Raw genomic sequence first — 23,833 nt, 5'->3', positions numbered from 1 at the left:
TACTAAAATATGTAAATCTTCAAAATCATTAGTGAAATTCCATTATAATAAAGAAAGGGATAAAAATCGAAAAAAAAAACTTCAATTGAATAGATGTCATACACTAAAGTCATCACTTTTCTATTGAGACTCTCTACTAATAGTATTGAGTCTTTCAAATATTATATTACAGCAACTCGAGGTAACAAATGAAATTCCATTATTTTTTTGCGCGCGCTCTGTTATGCGATCTGCTAGGTCTGCGTTCAGCTGCCGCCGCCATGGCTGCTCCAGGGGGTGCGGAGCCCTCTCCCACCCCTCCGCTTTCTCCAGCAGAAGCCTTCAGGAACATACTATCGCAGAGAGGAAAAAAACGAATGCATCCTGAAGTCCCGAAGTTTGTCAAAAAACTAGAAGAAATCCCAGAAATTGCTCTGCCAGAAGACCAAACAATCAAAATCGCCCTTGCCTTGGCTGACAGAGGTTTAGTAGGGCAGTTTATGGGTCGGTGGCCAACAACAAAATCGACTGATGAATGGGTGCAACGAAACTGGAGACCCCTGCTTCCAAACAATGTGATCAGCTACGCGGTTGGAAGGGGCTTTTTCATCTTCGAATTTACTACCAAGGAAGACAGAGATCTGGTGTTCAGAAATGGCCCATACTTCATGGGAAACCAAGGTCTATTTCTGAATAAATGGACACCCGACTTTGACCCCTCAGTCGATGTCCCAAAGGAGGTCCCTGTTTGGGTTCGGCTCCCCAATCTGCCAATACACTGCTGGAGCTATCAAGCACTGCAAAAGATAGGAAATGGACTGGGCAGATTCATCGACAAAGCTGATAACAAGGGCCAATACACCTGCGCCAGAATATGCGTGGAAGTTGATCTAGAAGCTGGACTACCGGAAGCCATCAAGCTGTCAGTGGGAGATTGGCACCACTTCCAGAAGCTGGACTACGAGCAACTTCCATTTAAATGCAGAATCTGCCATGAACACGGCCATTTTCAACGAAACTGCCCCAAAGCACCATCAGGGGACAAATAGGAAGAAGAAGGATGGAAGGAAATAAAAAAGGGAAAGGTAATCTCAAAGCCAAACGAGAAGAAGCAGACAGGACCAAAGGGGAATCCCCAGCCCAATGACAAGACCAAACCAGTCTCAAATGAAGGCCCATCCACAGCTGAAAAGGGGGAGGCCTCAGAGAAAAATGAAGAAACTGAAGGTCAGCCGAAGAAAAGGAAAGATTCCGAAGAAGAAGCAAATGCTCAACTAGCCAAGGCAGATCAAGGGGAAAAAGCAGGCAACGACGAGCACATTAGCCTTGCCTCTGACTCAGGAGAAGAATCAGAAGAAAGAGAAACCGAATCAGACAGCTCACAAATCTCCCCTATCAAATCGACCAGGGGCCGAAAATCCAAGAAGAAACAGAGAGAGGAGAAAACCTACATGGATGTTCTCCAAGGTTCCCAGAAAACTCTCAAGGGAATGATGAATACCAGATCCGGGCGCAAGAATAACAAGGCTCCAAAAGGAGCCACTCCCCCCCACTCTAGTAAATAATGAAATACGTCTCCTAGAATTGCAGAGGATTAGGTAGCAGGCTGAAAGAAGAGGCCCTGAAAGACATTGTAAGGTTGCATATGCCTGAAATCTTTCTCATCCAGGAGACAAAGATGGAGGACACTCTTCTCCTCCAAACCAGCAAAACATTCTGGCGCAAAGGCCCTGGTAGAGCTGTCAGTGCTAGAGGTGCCTCTGGTGGGATCGCCTCCTTCTGGGACAGCTCCAAATACGACTTGATTCAAGAAGAAAGTTGCCAGCACTGGATTTTCACTCAGCTCCTTCACAAAGACTCTGGTCAACAAGTAAGTATATTTAACCTGTATGCTTCGGTCTTACCATCAGAGAAAAAAATTTGCTGGGACTCACTCCAGTCCTTTCTTGTTTTGCACAATCCAGAAAATATCATTATTGCAGGGGATCTGAACGTAACTCTAGCTGCTGAAGAGAAAAAAGGTGGATCGCCTGTAAGGGACCCTGCCAGAGAATGGGTAGAAGACATCATGATCGGCTGGGATTTGGAGGACATCAAACCTTCAGCTGGGAAATACACTTGGTCTAATAAAAGATTAGGCCCCAGCCATATAGCTGCTCGCTTGGACAGATTCCTTGTCCAAACCTCCTTCCTTACTAGCGGGCTAATGGCATCATCCAAAATTCTGCCCAACTGCACCTCCGATCATAAACCCATAAGTCTCGAGCTCTCCATGGATGGTTTTCTTGGGCCCATTCCATTTAGATTTAGTCCATTATGGATTCAGCAAGAGGGGTTCAATGAGATGGTTGCTGAAGTCTGGAACCGGAAAATTCAGGGATCCCCTTTCTTCGTGTGGGAAGAAAAGTTGCGAGCTCTTAAGAGAAGGCTCAAGGAGTGGGCTAAAGCTTTGAAAACACCTGCTGCCAAGAGAAAAGAGTCTATAGAAAACCTTGCTGCCCTCCAATCTTCAATGGAGAATTCAGTTATTACCCAAAGTCTGCTCCAAGAAGAAGTTGAGTTGCAAAAAGCCCTTCATAAAGCTAGTAGGGACGAAGAGGAGTATTGGAGACAAAAATCTAGAAATTTATGGTTACAGGCCGGCGACAAAAATACTAGTTTTTTCCACAAGCATGCCGAAGCTCGAAAGCAATTCAAAAATGTTTCAGAAATCCAATTCCAAGATACAGTGGTTAATGATTTTGAAGGCATCAAGAGAGCAGCATTTTCCTTTTTTAAAGATCTCTATTCAGCACCTGATGACCAGCCTATAGATCCTCAAGCATATCCGTATAATCTAATCCCCTCTTGTGTTCATGACCTTGTCAATAATATGCTGACTGCCCCGATCAGCATGGACGAGCTCAAGAAAGCCTTGGATTGCATGGAACCGGATAAAGCGCTAGGGCCTGATGGGTTCACTGCTAGGTTCTTTCAGTCTTGCTGGTCAATTATCAACAAAGACCTTCTGAGAATGGTAAGGAAGTCCCAATTATGCGCAAAGATAGGAGGTAGCACCAATTCAGCCTTCCTGGCATTGCTTCCAAAAGAAAAAGGAGCTTCAGATTTCAGTAGATTTCGTCCCATTTCGTTGTGCAATACTAGCTATAAATTGATTACCAAAATAATATCCATTCGCCTCAAGAATATTTTTCCGGACATCATACCGGAGAACCAAGGAGGCTTCATCAAAGAGAGAAAGATACTGGATAATATTGTGCTGGTTCAAGAGGCAGTTCATTCAAGTGGCCAGAGAAAAGAGAAAGGAATGGTAATAAAACTCGATTTGGCTAATGCCTTTGATAGGGTGAGGCATGACTTCCTGTTTGCTGTTATGACAAAAATGGGCTTCTCAACAAACTTCACAAATTGGGTGAAAGCCTGCATTGCCTCTCCTTGGATTGCACCGTTGGTAAATGGAAGATCGACTGAATTTTTTACAGCCTCCAGGGGATTAAGACAAGGCTGTCCGCTGTCCCCGCTTCTCTATGCTATACAAGCCTCTGTGCTTAGTTTCCAGCTCGACTTCTGTCAGCAAATCCAAACTCTACCAGGCCTTAGAATGGTGCAAAATGTCAAAGAAATAAACCATGCCCAATTTGCCGACGACACACTGCTTCTAGGTGGAGCGAGCATTAATTCGGCCAGTTCTTTCAAAAAGGAACTGGACATCTATAAGGAAGCTTCCGACAGCAAGATTAACTATTCAAAAAGTACAATCTATGGCTGGAATTGCTCAGCTAAAAATCTTGCTGACATAGCTAGGCTACTTGAAATGAAAATCTGTCAAGACTGGGAATCATTCAAATATCTTGGGATCCCAATTTTCAGATCCATCCCTAAAGTTTCCCATTGGATGCCCCTTTTGGACAAGCTTAAGCTCAGAATACATGCCTGGGGAGCCTCCTGGCTGAACACTGCTGGGAAAATTATCCTTATAAAATCTGTCTTAACAAGCATGCCTCTTTTTCAGCACTCCATTCTCCTTGCCCCCAAAACCTTTCTCAGTAAAATGGATGGTATGCTGAGGAGATTCCTGTGGGAAGGGGGGAAAAACAATGAAATAAGGTTTCATTTAGTAAATTGGGATACCATTAAGAGACCATTCATAGAAGGAGGTCTGCAAATGAGAGACTTGGCTGCCCAAAATCTCGCTCTAGGCTCAAAAATTTTGTGGAATATTGTGGCAGGGAAAATAAGTTGGAGCAAGAAAGTACTGTGGAAGAAATACTTTCAAGGTCAACGTTTGAGATGTCTGGACCTTCCTCCAAAAAACTCCAAAGGTTCCCCAATATCCAAGCTTTGTATTGCGGCTCTGGACAACTTCAGCCCCAACCTCTACTGGATCCCAGGTAATGGAAAAAAAATAAGAATCTGGAAAGATCAGATTCTTGGAGACCAGCCACTACATCATATAAAAGACCTGGCAAATATTAAACTATGGCTGCATTCCAACAATAAGGAAACACTTTGGGACATATCCAACTGGACGGAGGATGCTAACAGAAGATGGGACAGCTGGAATCTTGGAGAGGTACCACACCATTTGCAATCTGAAGCTTCTTTACTTTTAGACAAACTGCAAGGAAAATCCCCATTGTCAGCAACAGCCAAGGACAAAAGAGGGTGGGGCTCCCATACTGGTTCCTTCTCGGTTGCTGAAGGATACAAAAGTTTAATTGCTGTCCCGAATGTTCCTCCAGACCCAACACAATGGAAATTCATATGGAGCTTTCCTTCTCTCCCAAAAATAGACTTCTTCTGCTGGACGCTCGCTCATAACAGTATTCTCACAGGAGACAACCTGAGAAAACGGGGAATGGAAGGGCCTTCCAGATGCCCATTATGTATATCAGAGGAAGAAACAGCTGATCACCTGTTGTTGCTGTGCCCCTTTGCCAAGGCAGTCTGGAAGGGGGTTCTGAGTTCAAGGGAGGACAAGATTGAGCTACCAAGAAATGTGCCAACCCTGCTTCACGAATGGGCCAAGCTATCATCATTCTGCCTCAATAAAAAAAACCTTCTTAAGACTGCTTGGATGTGGACCCCTAAATACATCTGCTGGAAGTTATGGCTGGAAAGGAATAACAGAATTTTCAGAGGAGAAATCTGCACTTCAAACAACGTTATATCCAAAATTAAAGCTATCTTGGGAGAGACATTGGAAGCTAAGCCAGCCTTAAGGAATGAAGCAAAGCTGGACAATGAGGAGGAGCTGTGGCTGAAAGATATTGTTCCGAATAATCAATCCATCCCTTCTACTCCAGCCACTTGCCATGCTATGTGGGAAATTCGCCTGGAAGAACAGGAATTTATAAAGTGGAGATCGGCACTAGATGACCATTGTCTATTCTTCGACGGGGCCTCTAAAGGCAATCCAGGAGCTGCGGGTGGAGGTGGAGTTCTGCTGAATCCCGATGGTTCTACTTTACTCAGGTATCATTGGGGTCTGGGAATCGAATCAAACAATAGAGCTGAGGCTCTAGCTTTGTGGCAGGGGCTGACTCTGGCTCTTAAACGGAATATTCAATCACTGACGGTCTTCGGAGACTCTAGGCTCATCATTCAAGCAATGAACTCTTCCTCGAATCCGTTGCAGATCCACTTAGGCCGAATTCTCAAGAAAATTAGACCCATGCTGGCTAAGTTTCGGAAAATCTCCTTTTTCCATATAATGAGGCAGCTAAATTCTCAAGCTGATTCGGAAGCCAATCTTGGCTCAGCTAGAAGCCAAAGAACCCTCTCAGTCAACTTTGAGGAATCCCTCTGCATAATCCCTTAATAGGCTTAACCAGGAAATCTGTTATTTAAGATGTATTGGGGATCAGCTACTGAACCAGCTATCTCGGATACCCTTCAGGCTTTAGCTGTTCTTCCAGGAATCAGTTACACCAAGCTCCAAGGGCAGGCAACCAAGAAAAGTTAGGTGCATTGGATTCTCTGTTTCTGGCTGGCCCTATACACTCTGTTCCAAACAGGATCCGACTTGAGCATTGTGGGTTTGATTGGATGATTGCACTGTTCAGGTGTGCTCCAGGTAGAAATAAAAGAGTTTTCACTGGTTCCCCAATCACATTTCTGAAGAAAACCAAGAAGGGCAGCAATAAGTCTGGACCTTTTCCGTCTTTTAACTCTTAAGCTTGTTGAGACTGGTAGCAGCATAACCCTTTCTAGGCTTTTCGATTAACTGCAGAAAGATGATCTTGTGTCAGGCTACTCCTCTTCCATCGGTTCCATCGACTCGCCTCCTACAAAGGGAAATATGAAATTAGCATTAGCGCAAAACAGGGTATCAATTTACAGACTTACAGTCCATCAGCCGCGCAGACAAGCAAGTCAGTTGCTTGTAGTAATTCTCTCTGTCATTTAAAAAATGAATGCTCCAACTTAGTGATCAATGCCCATACAACGTTCAATATCTCTCTGCATTTACATCCACTGCAGGAACTTTAGTGGAGGATAGGTTGAGATTGAAGATCAGAGATGGAAGACGCCATTTCAAAGCTCAGATCTGGAATGTCCCACTGGAGATAGAGGACGGCATTTCTTTTTCCAGGTTGAAGCAAGTCAATCTCAGATCTCTTCCAGAGGCAACAGGTAACAACCAAGGATTGTATGGACAAAAGATTCGTTAATGAAATTCAGATCCTATAGGCAGAGACTCTACGAACCTTCTCCACAAAAGGCGACTCTGTGACAAAGAATGCCCATGGACTCACTGTGTAACAAGAACTCAGAGAGAAAAGAAAAATGAGGAATTTATTCCATTGTAAAAAGCATGCGGTAGCTGTTTTGCCGCCCTTCAAAAAACTAACCGTTAAAGTAAAAAAAAAACAAATGAAATTCCATTATAGTGAAGAAAGTGATAAAAATCGCACACTAAAGTCACCACTTTTCTGTTGAGACTCTCGAGTAATAGTATTGATTCTTTCAAATATTATACTACAACAACTCGTGGTAACAAAGCATTTCAAAGAGAGAAAGGCCATTGAAGTTGCTAACAAAGCATTTCAAAGAGAGAAAGGCCATTGAAGTTCCTAACAAAGCATTTCAAAGAGAGAAAGGCCATTGAAGATCAAAAAGTTGTGGGACTCACCTGAAAACAATGCTAGTCGTAGGCTAAATAGTCAAATTAAATATAAAGAAAAACTTTATTGAATTTCAGAAAACAATAAGCTGGAAATTAACTTTTTAAGTCACATGCAATCATACTTGAAGATGTGCCTACTGAATTTCACAAAAAATAAAAAATATAAAAAATAACCATTTAAGTCATATGCAATCATACTAAAATATGTACACCTTCAACAACATTACAATGATTTATCTATGTGAGTCAATCAGGTAGCATTATGGTAATCGTTGGTGTGAGTGAATCCATTAATGTAAAATTAATTGTTTGCATGAATATCAAATTCTATACAGTCGAGTTGGAATTTATTGAAATTTATTTTTTATTCTTTAAATTTTAAAGTTGGAAAGGATTTGGACCTCAATAATAATGTAAATTTGAGTGGGTTTAAGGATTAAGAATATGCATTTTGTTTAAGTCATAGGTTTAAAATTATCTGTACAAATCATATGTTTAAAATTATGGGTAGAATTTATATGTTCAAAACTAAAGGTAGAATATGTATATTTTCGTAAATTTAGTAGTCAAATCACTATGTAAAGATAAGTCCCTAATCTCACAAACAAAGCAATCTCATACAAATCCTTAACTCCACAAACAAAAAAATCTCATATACAATTTAATGTCTAACCTAACTTTTAAATAAAATAATAATAATAATTAAACTTTTATTTTTAATAAAAATGACTTAAACCACTTAATTGTACTAACTAATTATGGTCTCTCATATAAATACGTATGAATTTTGATGTTTAAATTTTGTAAAGAAACTAGTGTGGGAAATTGCAAAGAGCCTTTACAATATATAAAGTTTACATTACGCGCTTCATTGAGTTGTTAGATGTTCTTCTATGTTAATAGAATAATATTTTTGTTTTTATTTCTTTTTTCTTTATAATTTCACGTGGATATCGATTATCGATCTCTATTATTATAAGTGATGTTTGCTCAATACTATTATTATTAATTTTTTTTAATACATTTCTAAAGTAGAAAGATTTTATTTTTATCGAAAATTTAAATATTATTTTGTTCAAATTTTTATAATTGATTTATTAGTTATATTTTTAATAGGTAAATTGTAATATTTATTTAATAAGAATTATTTTGGGTGGTTTTGGAAAGTGATTATTATCATTTTTTATTTTATTTTAAATTGATTGTTAATATTGTTGAAAGATTTATTTTTGTATTCATAATAGCAAGTTTATTTTGGATGTTTTTTTTCTATATTTTTATTTTATATATATATATATATAATTTTATTATAATTTTATTATATATTTATAAAATATTTGGTTTAAATTATTAATTATTCATATTTTTAATAATGATTATAAGAAATATATATATATATATATATATATATATATATATATATATAAAAAGATATTCAGATTAATCATATTATTAGGATTTGGCCAATTTTTCCAATAACTAATGTGGTCTATCCTTAGGTTAAGGTGAAGAATCAAAAGAGTTTAAAAAATAAATAGTATGGATGCATTATTGCCAAAAATTCGCTGTTGAAAATAAGCCATCAGCAAATTAGTTAAATTAGTTAATAAAGTAAGTAAAATATTATTGATTATTAGAGGATTTGAGTTATTTATTAGGTTAAAAACTAGCTCTCGGAATAGACATGAATATAAAATATAAAAATTAAATATAAAATAATTAAAATATTATATATTTATTTGGAAACTAGCACCTAGGAATAAATACATATTATAGTAATTCTAATAATTAATTAAGGTGTTAAAATAATATATATTTATTTAAAAATAACTGTCACAAAATATTTTATTCAATATTCATTAAAACAAGTGAAATATTATGTCAAAGTCTTTAAATCTATATTTGAGTAAATATTCTACTAAATGTTACAATAAATAATTAGATATTATCAATTCATAAAAATTCATCACAGAGCTAATTTAATCTAAAAATATAAAATGTATATCTATAATCAAGGAGTAGAATTCAAGCTAAAGAAATAGTTTTATAAATTTAAAATTTTAAAAGATATAAAAATGACAAAGAGATTTAGAGGAATACTCAAATTTTATAAAAAATTCATAAAAATGAATGTTAAGAGGGGAAACAAGATAGTAACTAAAATCTAATAAATAACTCATCTCCTTTAATAATTAATAATATTTTACCTACTTTATTAACTAATTTATCAATGACTAGTTTTCAAAAGCTAATTCTGGGCAATGATGTATCCATACTATTTATTCCTGAATGTCGATTGATCCTTCACCTTGTCCTTAGGATGGACCACACTAGTTAGTTCTTAGGATGGACCACACTAGTTAGTTCAAAGTGTCCACCAAATCCTGATAATGTGATTAATTTGAAAGACATTTATTTACATTATAGATTACAAAAGTTTTAGATGTAACATTAAAAGATATTTTCAATTTTAAAATTATTAGCATGTAATTTTTTAATTTTCATCTTTAAAAAAATATTTATAAATATTAAAAATATCAAATTTCATTATTATAACTGGTATGAAATAATATTTTATATTTTAATTTGTATGAAGTAATATTTTATATTTTTTTTTTTTTATCATTTACATGTATTTTCAAATTATTATTTTTTTTTAATATTTTAATTTATGTTGTTTCTTATTTTTAATGAAGATATGAATTTTAAAAATAATTTGAATGATTAGTGAAATATTTAATGATATTTTTATATAAAATTTGTAAATTTATTTAATAAAATATGTTAATACACATTTATATATAAATATGAAAGTTTAATGAAAATATTTATAAGGTTCATATTCAATTTTAAAAAAATTATAAAATTAAATCACCAAAAAAACTTTGAGGTGATAATTATCAAGATTATAAAAGTAGGTAATTTGAAAAATAAGGTACCCAAAACATATTTCATAATATTAAAATATAATTTAATTATAATTTTTTTAATTAAAGAGTTATTCTTTTAGGTTTTTTCTTAAATTTAATGGTTATAAATATTTAAATTGGTTTTTCTTAATTGAAAAAATTGAATAGAAATTTTAATTTTAATTGCGCTAAGTGTTATTTTTTAGAAAAAATTCTCTCAATTGTTACTTTGCACTACTGTCATATTTATTATTAGAGGATTGAGAGTTCTTCCACCATGAGGTCCCTCTTAAACCATTTAAACTGTCATAACTAGTTATTCTTCTACAACCTTCAGATTCATATAGTTAGGTGAATGAAAACTACATTTTTGTAACCTATCTTTTCACTAATATAATAGTGATATCGATGTCGAGAAAGGCTAAGCATCAATTCCAGATATTTTTTCATAGCCTAGCAACCGTATGTGATTCCTTTCTCTCTATTTAACACGAGTGTGGGTGTCGAATTGGAATAGAGAGTTCTTGGGATAAAAAAGGATAGTCTATCATCCATGCAATCTCTCATTGAACATGGAGCAACCATCTGTTTGAAGTCTCAATGGGTGTTGGTGAACACATAGTAGCAACCAAAGCTGGATTCAAGAGATTAACCTCCACCCAAGAAATGCATGCATTGTGAACACGTTTTTGACCTGCTTATGTGAGTGAATCCGACAAAACTGAAGTAGTTTTTGTAATTTTAGCATTGATTGAATTTAGATTGCATTCAACATTAAGATTAACCAAAAAGTTGTTAAAAAAGTGATGCAAAGGGTCATAGGGTTAACTTTATACATACCACACACCGTGTCCACAGATATCTACATGCATTCAAGTGACAAAAACATCATCATTGTACCAATTACTTTAGTTACAAGACCTACACTTCAAATATGAAATTATGCAAACAATTTTCTATTATTTTTTTTTTTACAGAATCGGGTACTTATATATTATAAAAGCCAACAGAACACTGTTCTAGTACATAAGGATAATAGGTGTGAGAGTTGAGGTCCAAAGGCGGGTGCGCAGACCCTGTTTCCTCGTTGCTTCTCTTAGTTAAACAGAAAGAAAAATAAAAACGGCTGAATTGCCTTACAAAGGATCCACCTAACCAGCAAAATTTGCAATACATGATAATTAAGGGAGATTTTGAGTGGCAGAATCTTCAGGAAGCGGGCCTCTCCTGATGCTGGCTTTTGTTGAAGCCTCGGCGTGGGGACTCTGAGTAAGGGAACGAATGTGTTCTATTGCCTCCTCCAAGTGACTGCATCTTTCTCTCAGCGTTTCGATCTCGGCCTTTCTTTTCTCCAGCTGTTTTCGCTTTGAGTTCCTATCTGCCTGGTAATCCTCCTTCAGCTCATTGAGACTCTTGGTCAGGTGGTTGATCGTGAAAGTGTGAGTTTTACACATAGTGCAGTCCTTATTGTTGAAAATCTGATCAAGGGGATTGCTGGCCTGAGCCTTGGCGGAAGTCTGACCCTGATGATCGGCCATCCTTGCTGGTTGACGATGATAAGGCGGGCCAAGAGAGGGAGGAGCAGACGTGGGGAGAAGATGAGATAAGGAAGCTGAGAACGGAATTGCGCAGAGTGGGCCGAGGAGTGCCAAAAGGGCCTGGTGATCTCTGCTGCACCTGTTGAACCAGCTGTTAGCGAAACTAAGCACACGAAATAAGCAAATAACAGTTACCGCTGTCGAGGAGCACTTGTTGCCTTTCTGGAGGGGGCGATCCGCTGCAAAAGAGAGTCACCACCTGAGGATTTCGCGCAGCCCAGTAACGATGAAGTGGGAATGGTAGCTTTGAGCCGAGCTGCTATTTATAATTTGAAGAGGAGTCCCTCCTTTCGTGTACTGAGTCTGAGAAGGCCTGCTCATGAAATGATTGGGATCTTCAGGAGTGATCTTGCTGCACACAGGATGCAAGTCGAGGCAGAGGGACAGAAAAACGATGCAGAGGATATCTGCTGAGAGGATCTGAGGCTCGTGAGGGGAGAAGACTGATGATGCAAGGAGCGGAGTTAAGGGCCTGCTCTTAGAAGAGAAGAACCGATTTGGACTTTCGAGGGGATAAGACATGAGGGGAGAGGGGACAGGAGGAAATCGATCTCGGGCAAGGCGGGATCTGAGAGCAAAGATCAAATCTTGTTTCAGGATCGAGATGCGAACTCCAGGATGGCGGCGGCGGGGATTGACTGATGAGTCAGAGGGAAAATCACGAGAGGGGTGAGGAAGCAATGATCTGGGAGCAGAGGGAAGGACGAAGCCTATGGGATGATTGTTGATGCGATAGATTCCAGAGACACTGATCTTGCAAGCTGTATGACAGCTAGGAATCTTATGGAATCGCCCTGTCATAAGTTTCTTCATTCTCGCGGACCTGGCCTTGTTGCCTAGTAACCGCCTTGCTGGCTAAGGAGTCGGCCTCCGAATTGTTCTCTCTCAAGACGTGCCGGAAGGTTACAACACCCAGATTTCTGATATTTTCCATGATTCTCCTTCTTATGTTGTTGAGGCCTGCCTTGTTGAATTCCTTACCTGTGACCATGGCTGAGATGAGAATGGCCGAATCCCCGATAATGATGGCGTTCTTTAGGCCCAATCTGGAGAGAATTTCGGAGCCTAGAAATAGACTGTAGGCTTCCGCTGTGTTGTTCGAGGCCTTACCAAGTCCCCATTCATAACTGCAGATGGGAATCCCCTTTTGGTCTTTAATTGTGCCTCCTGCGCCTGCTTCACCGGGATTATTTTTTGATGCGCCATCAAAGAAGAGAAGGGGCCTGTTTTGGTTAGAAATCCACTGTCTTACCTCTTCTTTAGTTCCCCTGAGTTTCCAGGTGGAGGTCTTCTGTTGAGTTTTGTTCTGAGGAGGAGGGCTCTGCGAATGATTAATGTTGAAATTACTGTACCAATCTCTTTCCTCTTGTGTCCAATCCGTCTGGTCTGGGGAAGCTATGAAATTGGCGCTGACTGCTTCAGCAATGTTTGCAAATGTCTTTGCTATGACATTGTCTAATTTGGGCATTTTGTTTTTGAAAACGTACTTGTTCCTAGCCAGCCAGAGGTTCCAGCATAATGTGGGAGGGATGCACTTCCAGACCCTAATTAAGTTATTCTTACCCTTTCTTGAGTAGGGGAAATCTTTCTTCCAGTTCTTCTGCAAGTTTTGTATCTGATCAGGGAGTCCCCTGATATCCAAAGGCCTTGTTATCTGATTCCAACATCTTTTGGCGAAGGGGCAGAGAAGGAATGAGTGCTGGATAGACTCTTCCTCTAAACGGCAGAAACAGCAGATCGACGGGCCTTGTATACCTCTCTTCCTCAGATTCTCGGCTGTGAGAATTTTCCCTTTTAGGAGGGTCCAGTTGAAGTGTTTTACTTTTGGGAGGCATTTGTTCTTCCATGCAGCTGTGTGAAGATTCCATTTTGGTATGGGGATTGAGTTTTGCAGAGATTTGTATCCTTCTTTTACTGAGAAGGGCCCTCCACCAGTGTCCCAGATGTACCTGTCTTCATTCTCCTTGTTGATTGGTGCTGATCCAGAGAGAGAGAGCTTCAGGGTAAGCCAGAGGTTTTTGAGGTCCTGCGGAAGTTGAAGGTTTTTCCATGTAAGCCACCTGTTTTGGTTCCATAGAGATATGTCAAAGAGTGTGAGAATCCGTCTTTCCTCCATCCACTCTTGCAAGGGCCTAAGATCTTGAAGGAGGTACCTTGGCTTGGAGTTCATTATTCTATCAGACCAGATTCTAGTGTTCTTTCCATTGCCTGGGAGTTTGGAGACGTTTTCTCTGAAATGTTCCAAGACTTTCTTGATGAGGCGCCACACCAGAGTGCAAGGCCTGTCAGCTATTGTATCAATAAGGATGTTGGAGTTTGGACCTCTGAGATATTTCCTTTTGATTGTCTCCACTCACCACAAGCCGTTTCCTGTGAGGATCCTCCAGATCAATTTGAGCCCTAAAGCCTGATTGGATAGACTTGGGATTTTTATGGATAGACCTCCTTTTTCATAAGGAAGAGTGACTTGTTCCCATTTGACGAGGCTGAATTTCTTCGTGTCCTGTTTACCTCCCTGCCAGAGGAAACTTCTCATGATGAGTTCCATATGTTTGTGGATGCTAGCTGGAGCCATAATGATCGCATATTGGTAAATTGGGAGACCTGAAAGAATAGACTTTATGAGGATGGTTTTGCCGGCTAAGTTTAGCCAAGAGGCGCCCCAGCTCAAGAGGAGGCCTTTCATATTTTCCATGTGGTTTGTCCAAACCTCTGCTTTAATGTGTTCCTTGGCCAGGGGCAGGCCCAAGTAGGGAAAAGAGCTCCAATTTTTTTGGAGAGGTATGTCTAGAATTTGGGCTATCCTCTGCTGTATCTGGTCGGGCACATTCCAAGTGTACAATTTACATTTTCTGTTGTTCAGTTTGCCTCCAGAAGCTTGAAGGAAAGCATCCAGAACTCTTTTAAACCTCCTAGCCATCAGACTAGATCCTCCCCCGATTAGTAGAGTGTCATCCGCAAATAGCGAATGGTTGATCTCCTTGATTCCTCTTTCAATGCGGATTCCTGTGATTTCTTTTTTATTGCGAAGGTTCTCTAGATGAATACTCAGATCTTCCGCCATGATGATGTAAAGGAAGGGAGAGAGGGGGCAGCCTTGCCTCAAGCCCCTGGAGCTTCTGAAGAAATTGCTAGGGCGGCCATTGATCAGCGGGGCAGTCCATGGGTTGGAGATGCATCCGCTGATGGTGCTAATAAAGTTGGAGGAGAAGCCAAATTTTTTTAGGACTGCATGTAAGAAAGAGTGGTCCACTCGGTCGAATGCGTTAGCCATGTCCAGTTTGATGATCATTCCACGTTCTCCTCTATTGTAGCTGCTGTGAATGGCTTCCTGAATTAAAATGACATTATCTATAATCTGCCTCTTAGGAACAAAGCCCCCCTGGTTCTCTGAAATCAGAAGAGGAAGGAAGTTCTTCAGCCTATTAGCAATTATTTTTGTAATAATTTTGTATGAAACATTGCAAAGCGAGATAGGCCGGAACCTATCGAATGATTTGGGATTTGCCTCCTTGGGAATCAGTGCTATATGCGAAGATTTTGTGTTGTCCCCCAACTTATGTTTTTTGAATACATTTTTTACCATTCTCACAAAATCTTTCCTTATGGTTTCCCAATGCTGCCTATAAAATGCCACTGTAAAGCCATCCGGCCCTGGGGCCTTATCTTGCTACATGTTGAAGGTGGCTTCTTTGATTTCTTCTACTGTAGGCTCTTGCTCCAACTTGCGGTTGTGCTCCTCTGTGATTTTACTCTCTATTACACTTAAGAATGCATCGCTGCTATGTTGTTGGGGATTTGCCGAGAGAAGAGCCTTGAAGTGATGATGTGCTGCGTTTTTTATGTCTTCTTGCTCCTTCAGCTCCCTCCCTTCGACTTCTATTTTATCTATCTGATTGCTTGCCCTTCTAATTTTAACATTATTGTGGAAGAATGAGGTGTTTTTGTCCCCTGCTTTCAGCCATAAGCAGCGAGACTTCATCCTTTGTTCCTCCTCTTCTATACGATTTTGCCTGTAAAGCTCTTGATACATGTTCTTCTCCTTCTCTAGATCTTCTGCTGTATGTTGCATCTGCTCTTTTTCTTTATGCCATCTATCCATTTCTGCTATCAGTTCTGTTTTCTTTTTTCTGTCCTGGATTGCTTTCTCCCGTGCCCATTGCTTTATTGCAGTCCTGAGATGTTTTACCTTTGTTTCCCATACAAAATGGGGTGAGCCTATAACTTCGATTGCCCACTGTGTTCTTACCAGGGAGCGGAATTCCTCATTGGAGTCCCAAGCTTTGTTGTATTTGAACGGGAGAGGGCCGAAGTTGATTCCTTTATCCAAGGTGAGAACCACTGCCTTGTGGTCCGATGCTGTGCCGTGAATAATGTAGCTCCTGATTGCTTGGAAATGTTCAGCTACCCCTTCCTGGATTAGGATCCTGTCTAGCCTTTCTTTTATGTTATGCGATCCTGTTCTCTTATTAGTCCATGTATATTTGCCGTTTGACAGTGGGGTGTCGATCAAGTTGAAGAGCTGAATGATGGCTTCTAGCTTGTCTCTCGATGGGTCTGCATGGAAGTTCCCGCCATATTTTTCCTCCACCTATCTAATAAGATTCAGATCTCCCCCCAAAATTAAATTGCTGCTGTGGATGGAGGAGAGATCTGCTTCTATCGAGTTCCAACAGCTGACTTTATCTCTGTAATGGTTAGGGGCGTATATATTGTAGATGTGGTAAGCTTCTTGATTACTTTTGTTCCTTAGATCTGTTATGATCCACTAGTTGCATAGCAAGGAGTTGGTGATTTCCCACTTATTTTTGTTCCATAGTGTTCCTATTCATCCTGAAGCCCCGTCTGAACCTTTTGAGATACCTGAGAAATTTTTGAATCTTTGGGTTTCAAGTAGAAATTCCTGCTCGGTAGTTTTGGTCTCCTGGATTAGGAGAATGTCTGGCTGTTCCTGAGTTATTAGATCTTTGATTGCTTTCATCTTTAAAGAAGAGCCGATCCCCCTACAGTTCCAAGAGACCAATTTCATTATTTACCGGTTGTGGGGTGGGATCCTGATTTCTCCTTGGCCTTTTCGCCACTTCCTTTTGGCTTGCCTAGGAATGAATCCAAGGGTTGTTGGGTGCCAGTTGCCATCTCTTTGGCTGCTGTTTCATCCCTTAGCTCTTTATTCGATTTTCGTCCAGGTTTTCTCAGAGGTTCTGAGGGCTGGTTGGCTTCTTTGGCTTTGTTTCTAGTGAGAATTCTTTCGATGGTAGAAGGGGGGGAGGGAGGAGGGTTAGAGCACAGAGGGGTTGGGCGGGGGGATTGAGGAGGGGAAGGTGGGACTTCTTCAGCTAGAGATTCGAAGGGGTTGGAGGAGGAGGGAAACGCTGAAGAGAGAGGGGGAGGAGGGGTTGGGAGATTTGATACCGGAGGGGTTGCGGAGCTAGTACCCAGATTAGAGGATGACTTTTTCCTTTTTACTGCTTCCCATGGTGCTTCTGCATTTTCCTCGTTTTGTTCTGCTTCATTAACTTTTAACTTGCTACATCTATTGGCAAAATGACCATACTCATGACATACCTTGCATTTGAAGGGCAGCTGTTCGTAGTCCAGCTGCTGGATGTGCATCCATTGGTCCACCTTTATCTTGATGGCTTCTGGCAGTCCTTTCCCAAGATCAACTTCGACACAGATCCTTGCACATGCATGCATGTTCTCCCTCGGTTCTGATCTGTCTATGTATTTTCCAACTGCATTGCCGATTGATTTTACTGATTCATCTCCCCAGCAATGCAGAGGCAGGTGAGGGAGGCGCACCCAAACCGGGACCGCGTTGGGGATGTCCATTTCCAAATCAAAATCCGGTGTCCATTTGTTCAGGTAAAGGCCTCTTGTGTCCATGAAGTAGGGTCCATTACGGAAGATGAGATGCTTGTCTTCTTTGGTCTCGAACAGAAAGGTAAAGTACCCTCGCCCGCAGAATCTGATGGCGATCTTTCCCTGGATCATAGAGCTCCAGTTGCGCTCCACCCATTTTTGGACAGTTCGAGGAGAAGGCCAGAGGCCTGTGAACTGACCAACAAGACCTCTTTTTGATAGAGCTATTGCCGATTTCCGAGGGAGAGAAGGAGGTAGAATCACCTCAGGGATTTCATCCAACTTTCTAATGAACTTTGAGAAGGAGGGGCGAGGTCTGGCGTCTGAGATCTCTGACAGGAGGGAGGCGAAGACAGACTCGGGGTCAGAGGCAGGGAGGGGGGAGGCGGAACCTGCCATTGCAGGCGTGCAGAGCACAGCAGAAGGCCAAGGCCAACGGGTGGACAGAACCCCGCAGGAGGGATCCACGCAGGGCGGAGGGGGCAGGCAGCGGCCCAGCCAGGCTTAGCCTGGGGGCGGAGGCAGAAAAGCAGAGGGGCGATCAGAGATCGCGGGCAGCCATTCCCGCGTGCTCAAAATGCAAACAATTTTCTATTATTAATGTGACATCGAAATAGTCATTTAAAGCATATTGATCATAGTGGTAACAAATCATTTCAAATAGAGAAAGGCCATTCAAGTTCAAGAACATATAGGACTCACCAAGTTGAAAACAATACCACTTTATGAACAGTCAAAAAAGAAGGAAAAGCTTTGTACAATTTCACAAAATAGTAAGTTAGAAATTGATTTTTTTAAGTCACGCAAACATACTAAAATATGCAAATCTTCAACATCATTAGTGAAATTCCATTATAATAAAGAAGGATAAAAATCGCACAAAGAAAATTTCAATTGAATAGATATCATACACTAAAGTCATCACTTTTCTGTTGAGACTCTCAAGTAATAGTATTGGTTCTTTCAAATATTATATTACAACAACTAAAGCACTTCAAAGAAAAAAAGGCCATTGAAGATGAAAAAGTTGTGGAACTCACCCAAGTAAAAAACAAAAACAATGCTAGTCGTAGGCTAAATAGTCAAATTAAATATAAAGCAAAACTTTATTAAATTTCAGAAAACATAAACTGGAAATTAACTTTTCAAGTCACATGCAATCATACTAGAAGATGTACCTACTGAATTTCACAAAAAAATAAAATAATATGGAAAATAACTTTTTAAGTGATATGCAATCATACTAAAATATGTACATCTTCAACAACATTACAATGATTTATCTATGTGAGTGAATCCTGTAGCTGGTGTGTGAGTGAATCCATTAATGCAAAATTAATTGTTTGTATGAATATCGAAGTCTATGCATTCGAGTAAAAAAAATTATTTAATATTTGTAATGAAATTTATTTATTTGAAGTAGATAAATATTATATATTAGTTACAAAAATCTGTTTTTTGGATAAGATTAAATTTCTCAATTCTTAGGGCTTTTTACGATCTATGTTGAATTTTTCTAGATAAAGCACTAAACGACAAGCAATGTCCTCAAGCAAGATATAAAAGCCATTAAATATGAGATTCTTGTTTGAGTGAGCTTGCTTTCAATGTGGGTAATGTGCAGGTAGGGTTATAAAAAGTGAGTTGTTTTTAGTGTGATTTTTTGGAAGTTTTTTGGTGGATTTTTCTGGTTTAATTTCTACAAAATTTGCCAAAAAATTATGAAATCACAAGTTTGATAGGTAAAAAAATCAGTTTAAATAACCCAAATCAAGATTTCACCTCATATTTTTCTGTTGGCCACACTGAAAAGTCCAAAAAATCACAATAAAAACAACTTCTATAAAAATTCATTTTTAAAGTCATTTGAGAGTTTAGATTCCTATGGAAATTTCGAACATCATTTTTTTGTTTTCATCCACGTTGTGATGGTGAGTTATTATGAATTTACTTCCTATTAGATAACTTTCCTTACTCATCTATATATATGAATTGACAACTTTCCTTACTCATCTATATATACCAATTGGCAAGTTTTATAATTGACTTATAAGATAAGAAGTTTTTAAATATTTTTCTAATTGTAGTAAAAATTGATTCAAAATATTAATATAACAATGAGTATTTTTTTAGTTTAAAAAAAATATAGTATATATAAAAGATATAGATATTATTAAAATTATTATTAAATTTTTTTTTTTTTTGAATCAAGCTATTCTATTAGTAATACAAAAAGTCAAAAATTACATAAGTGTTACAACAGGGCCATGGCCCTGTAACTTCTGCCGAAAGATTGACAGTTTGCCCAAATTATACATACCCAAAATTGAACAGGTACAAAAATTGGATGCTGAGCATGGACATGCTGTGACAGACTAACATAACGACACATGACATTACTTAATCTAAGAATGATAAACATATGAACCCTTGTAGCCGACACATAGACGGAAACCGAACACATACAGATAACAAGGTACGAAAACAGTGCGTGGCTCTCCTTTCCAGGCTGCTGAGGGCGAACTAAGTGGCTGAATTAATCCTCGTCTGTGGTATATGGCTCGTCCTCCACCTTTCCCCTAAATTGCTGTGAGTCATCCAAGTCCGAGAGAGGGACCACCGGTCTGGTAAGGATCCTCTGAGCTGGTTCGCTTGGGCCTGCAATGGCCGCTTGAGTAGCCGGAGAGGAACTTTCCCTGGTAGGGCGTTGCATATCAATTGCGGGCACCTGCATATCAATTATGGGCACAGTCCCTTGAGCCGGTGGAGGGTTGCCTTGAGTTGCTTCAGCTTGACCTCTGAGAGCGCCACAATGCTCGACAGAAACAGATATAATGAATGTGGAGTTTGCCAGTGTGCAAGGTATTCTATACCTGACTGTGGGATGCGCTGCATGTCCGCATTCTGGTATATCTCCTCTCCAAGGCGCGCTGCCACGCCCCGTTGCTCTACCATGAAAGCCATGCTGTTCAGATGTTACCTCGACAGAGGAAGAAGGAGAAATTGCGGTCCTCCGAGCTGAAGCCCGACCCGGAGAGCCTCCTCGACGGCTGCTCATCCTGAGGCGCTCCCTCTGCATTGCTGAGTTTGCCACAGAACAAGAATGTCCCTGCGCAATCCCCCACCTGACCAGAGAATGTTCCAACGCTGCAGCGGAGTGCCCAACAGCTTCGAATGAATGCGAGAATGTGACAGAGGCTCCTCAGATATGAAGCGCCATCGCTGAGAGTTGCAGGAGGACAATAAAGGCAGACAGGACTGGTATTAACTCCCGCATATGATCATCTGCATGCGCCCTTATGAGGCAGGCTGCAGGGTGCTGCGTGGCACGTCCGGGCTGACACATGCCCATGTGACACACCAGCTGTGGGCTGTGCGGCCTATTAAACACCCGCATCTGGGATATTATAAATAAATTTAAAATATTATTAAAATATAAATTTAAAAATAATTATAAAACATCATTATTTTTGTCTACAGTGTTTTGGATATACAATGCTTTGTTAAGGTATTTTTTGATGTGAAATTACTGATGTGGCCGATCTGCTAATACACTTCTTGATGTAAGGCACCACTCCTTCATGTAAGACACTCCTTGATGTGAAGCCACGTGCTATGTTAAGGCACTCCTTGATGTGAAGGCATAGATTCGATTCCCTGCACGAGTTCACTTTTTCTTATATATTGCCCTAATATATTGGACATGATGATAATGTAATCCCACCAAACATAAAAAAAACATCACTATTCTTAATATAAATTATTAATTGTATCATTTTATTAATTTTTTTTAACAAGAGAATAATTTTTTAAAAAATATACTTAAGAGTAAAAAGCAAAAAATATTTTAATTAATTTTTTTAATATTTTTAAAATCTAATATTTAAATATTAATTTATTTAAAAAAATTGATAAAATATATTTAATTATTTATTTATTAGCATTAAAAAAAATAATATTCTAAATATTATTTTATTTAAAAGTTAATATTAAAACTAATTTTTAAAAATAATTATAAAATATTACTATTTTTTTTTCCATTTCTTGATGTCAAGTAACACATTCAATTCTCCAATATTAGACCATAATAATGTAATCCCCAAATTTAAAAAACAACAACAACAAAACCAAAACAACTATTCTTAATATAAATAATTAATTATATTATTTTGTTAAAATTATCATAATATAAAAAAAAAAAAACTAAATTTATAAAAAATATAATCATCATTATTATAAAAATTGAAATTAATTTTCCATCTTAAATCACGCTATCTATAAAAACATTAAATATATAAAACTAATGAAAAAAATTACATCTTCATTATTTCTTACATAAGAAAAACAAAATATATTTAATTAATTATTTTTAATATTTTAAAAATATAATATTCAAATATTACTTTATTTTAAAAGAGTTGATAAAATATATTCAATTAATTATTTTTAAGTATTTAAAAAAAATCAATATTAATTTATTTAAAAGGATGAATGATTTTAAATAATGCAATATTAAATTGGGCTTAAATTGTTACTATAATGCAATATTAAATTATTTAAAAAATTGATAAAATATATGTAATTAATTATTTGTTAGTATTTTAAAAAACTAATATTCTAAATATTAATTTATTTAAAAAAGTTTACTCTTATTATTGTTAATTGTTAATATAATGTTGAGAGAAGACACAACTTTTAAAATATTTGATTATAGTATAAATATCATAAGATTGTTGGTCGTTAAATTTACTTTTATTATAAATGTTTAAAATATATTAAAAGAAATATATTTTATAGTATTATTTTATAAATTGAATTTTTTTAATTGACTGTATGGTTATGCTAAAATATTTAGTTATTACATTTATTTTTATTATAACTTTTTGAGATATATTAAAAGAAATATATTTTATAGTATTATTTTTATAAAATTGAGTTTTTAAAAGAATTTTTTTGGTGCAATAAAGATTTAGAAAATTAAAGGAGGATAAAACACTACAAGCAAATGGTAGAAAATTGAAACTATAATTAGCTTTTTTTTGTTATAACCAGCATAAATAAGAAAATCAACTTTCCTAAAATATGAACCAACTCCCTTCAACTTTTTAGCGAAAGTGGAGATTAAACAATTCTCACAAAAATATTTTCAACTCAAATTATAACCAGTGGCTTCTTAAGCGAAGATTGAGAAAGATGCCAAGATATAACTAAATATTTGGGGAATATATGAAGATGTCACCCTGCAATACACTTACAATATTGGAAGTATTATTAGATGTATTTTTAAATAAAGTTTTTTATGCAACGAAGAGTTTGAATAAAAAAGAAGATAAAATAGTACAAAAAAAATGGTCCATCTTTATCTAGAAAATCTAAAGTAATTTTTTTTGTTTTGGCTAATATACATAAGAAAATCAACTTTCCCTAAAATATGAAACTACTAACTTTAACTTTTTGGTGAAATTGGAGATTAAAAAATTCTCACAAGATATTGAGATTTGTTATCTTATGTCATTTTTCAGAGTATGACACCTTTCCCTTGCACTTATCGAATTAAGAAAAGGATAATCTATTTAAAAGGTTTATCATAGAAAACCTAATGGAGGCCATGCGGTAAATTCAATGGGGAGGAACCAAGAAAGGCTAGGGTGCAGACAACAGTGAGCTACAGCAGCAGACAAGGTAGATATATGAGAGACAGTCATGACACAAGAAGTCAGGAGGGGAGAGATCCCCTCCTATCAGGACACAGTGGTAGGTGAAGGTCAGAACAGTCAGTCGGAAAAGGAGAAACAAAACGCAGGTCGAGTTCTGGGAGTGACATGGCAGGTGGGCAGAAGGGGAAGATGCCTGCCATGTGCGGAGGAGAAACCTAGGTTTGTGATTCCATCAAATAAAATGGAAAGGTACAGAAGCTACATGAAATATCATGCCCTTATCTGCAAGTTTTTCAGTGTATGGCCGTTTGAAAGAGATCTTACCAAGTGGATTCAGCGAAAATGGTAGCCCCAAGGACACATTGAGCTAAAGTTGGGAGCGAAAGGCTTCTTTACGGTAATCTTCTCTAACCTACAAAATAAGGAAAAAGTGTTTGAAAATGGCCCTTATTTTTATTATAGTGCTGGTCTTTTTATGAGAAGAAGAAGAGGTGTACAATTTCTGTACCATGGTATTCTAAATACCAAGGGTCCTTACCATGGTATTTCCCTCTTGTACTGAGCCCAACAACAGATGTTTTGATCTAGTCTAAGAAAACCATCAGTTGGAGTATGGTTTGACCTGTGGTATTAGATAAGGGTTAAGTTATATAAGGAGATGAATATAAAAGTGGTAGGTGTGGAAGTGATGAATATTTT

At 38.0% G+C, this 23,833-nt stretch overlaps 2 protein-coding genes across 2 annotated transcripts; one reads left to right on the top strand and one right to left on the bottom strand.

The window, feature by feature from the left end:
- Window positions 1-260: 260 nt before the first annotated feature.
- LOC149237604 (uncharacterized) lies at window positions 261-1,028 on the top strand. Its single transcript, XM_089369332.1, has one exon. It carries the CDS (start codon window positions 261-263, stop codon window positions 1,026-1,028), a length of 768 nt encoding a protein of 255 aa, XP_089225458.1.
- Window positions 1,029-15,285: 14,257 nt separating this feature from the next.
- LOC149237603 (uncharacterized) lies at window positions 15,286-17,634 on the bottom strand. Its single transcript, XM_089369331.1, has 2 exons — window positions 17,569-17,634; window positions 15,286-16,206 (listed from the first exon to the last, which is right to left on the bottom strand). The coding sequence occupies exons 1-2, from the start codon at window positions 17,632-17,634 to the stop codon at window positions 15,286-15,288; spliced, it is 987 nt and encodes a 328-aa protein (XP_089225457.1).
- Window positions 17,635-23,833: the final 6,199 nt, after the last annotated feature.

The sequence above is a fragment of the Pinus tabuliformis genome, chromosome 8 (assembly GCF_031772625.1).
Source record: "Pinus tabuliformis cultivar Carrire ecotype Pingquan chromosome 8, CPIR1, whole genome shotgun sequence".
In the NCBI taxonomy this organism is placed as follows: Eukaryota; Viridiplantae; Streptophyta; class Pinopsida; order Pinales; family Pinaceae; genus Pinus; species Pinus tabuliformis.
This window is presented reverse-complemented; position numbering and strand designations above follow the sequence as displayed.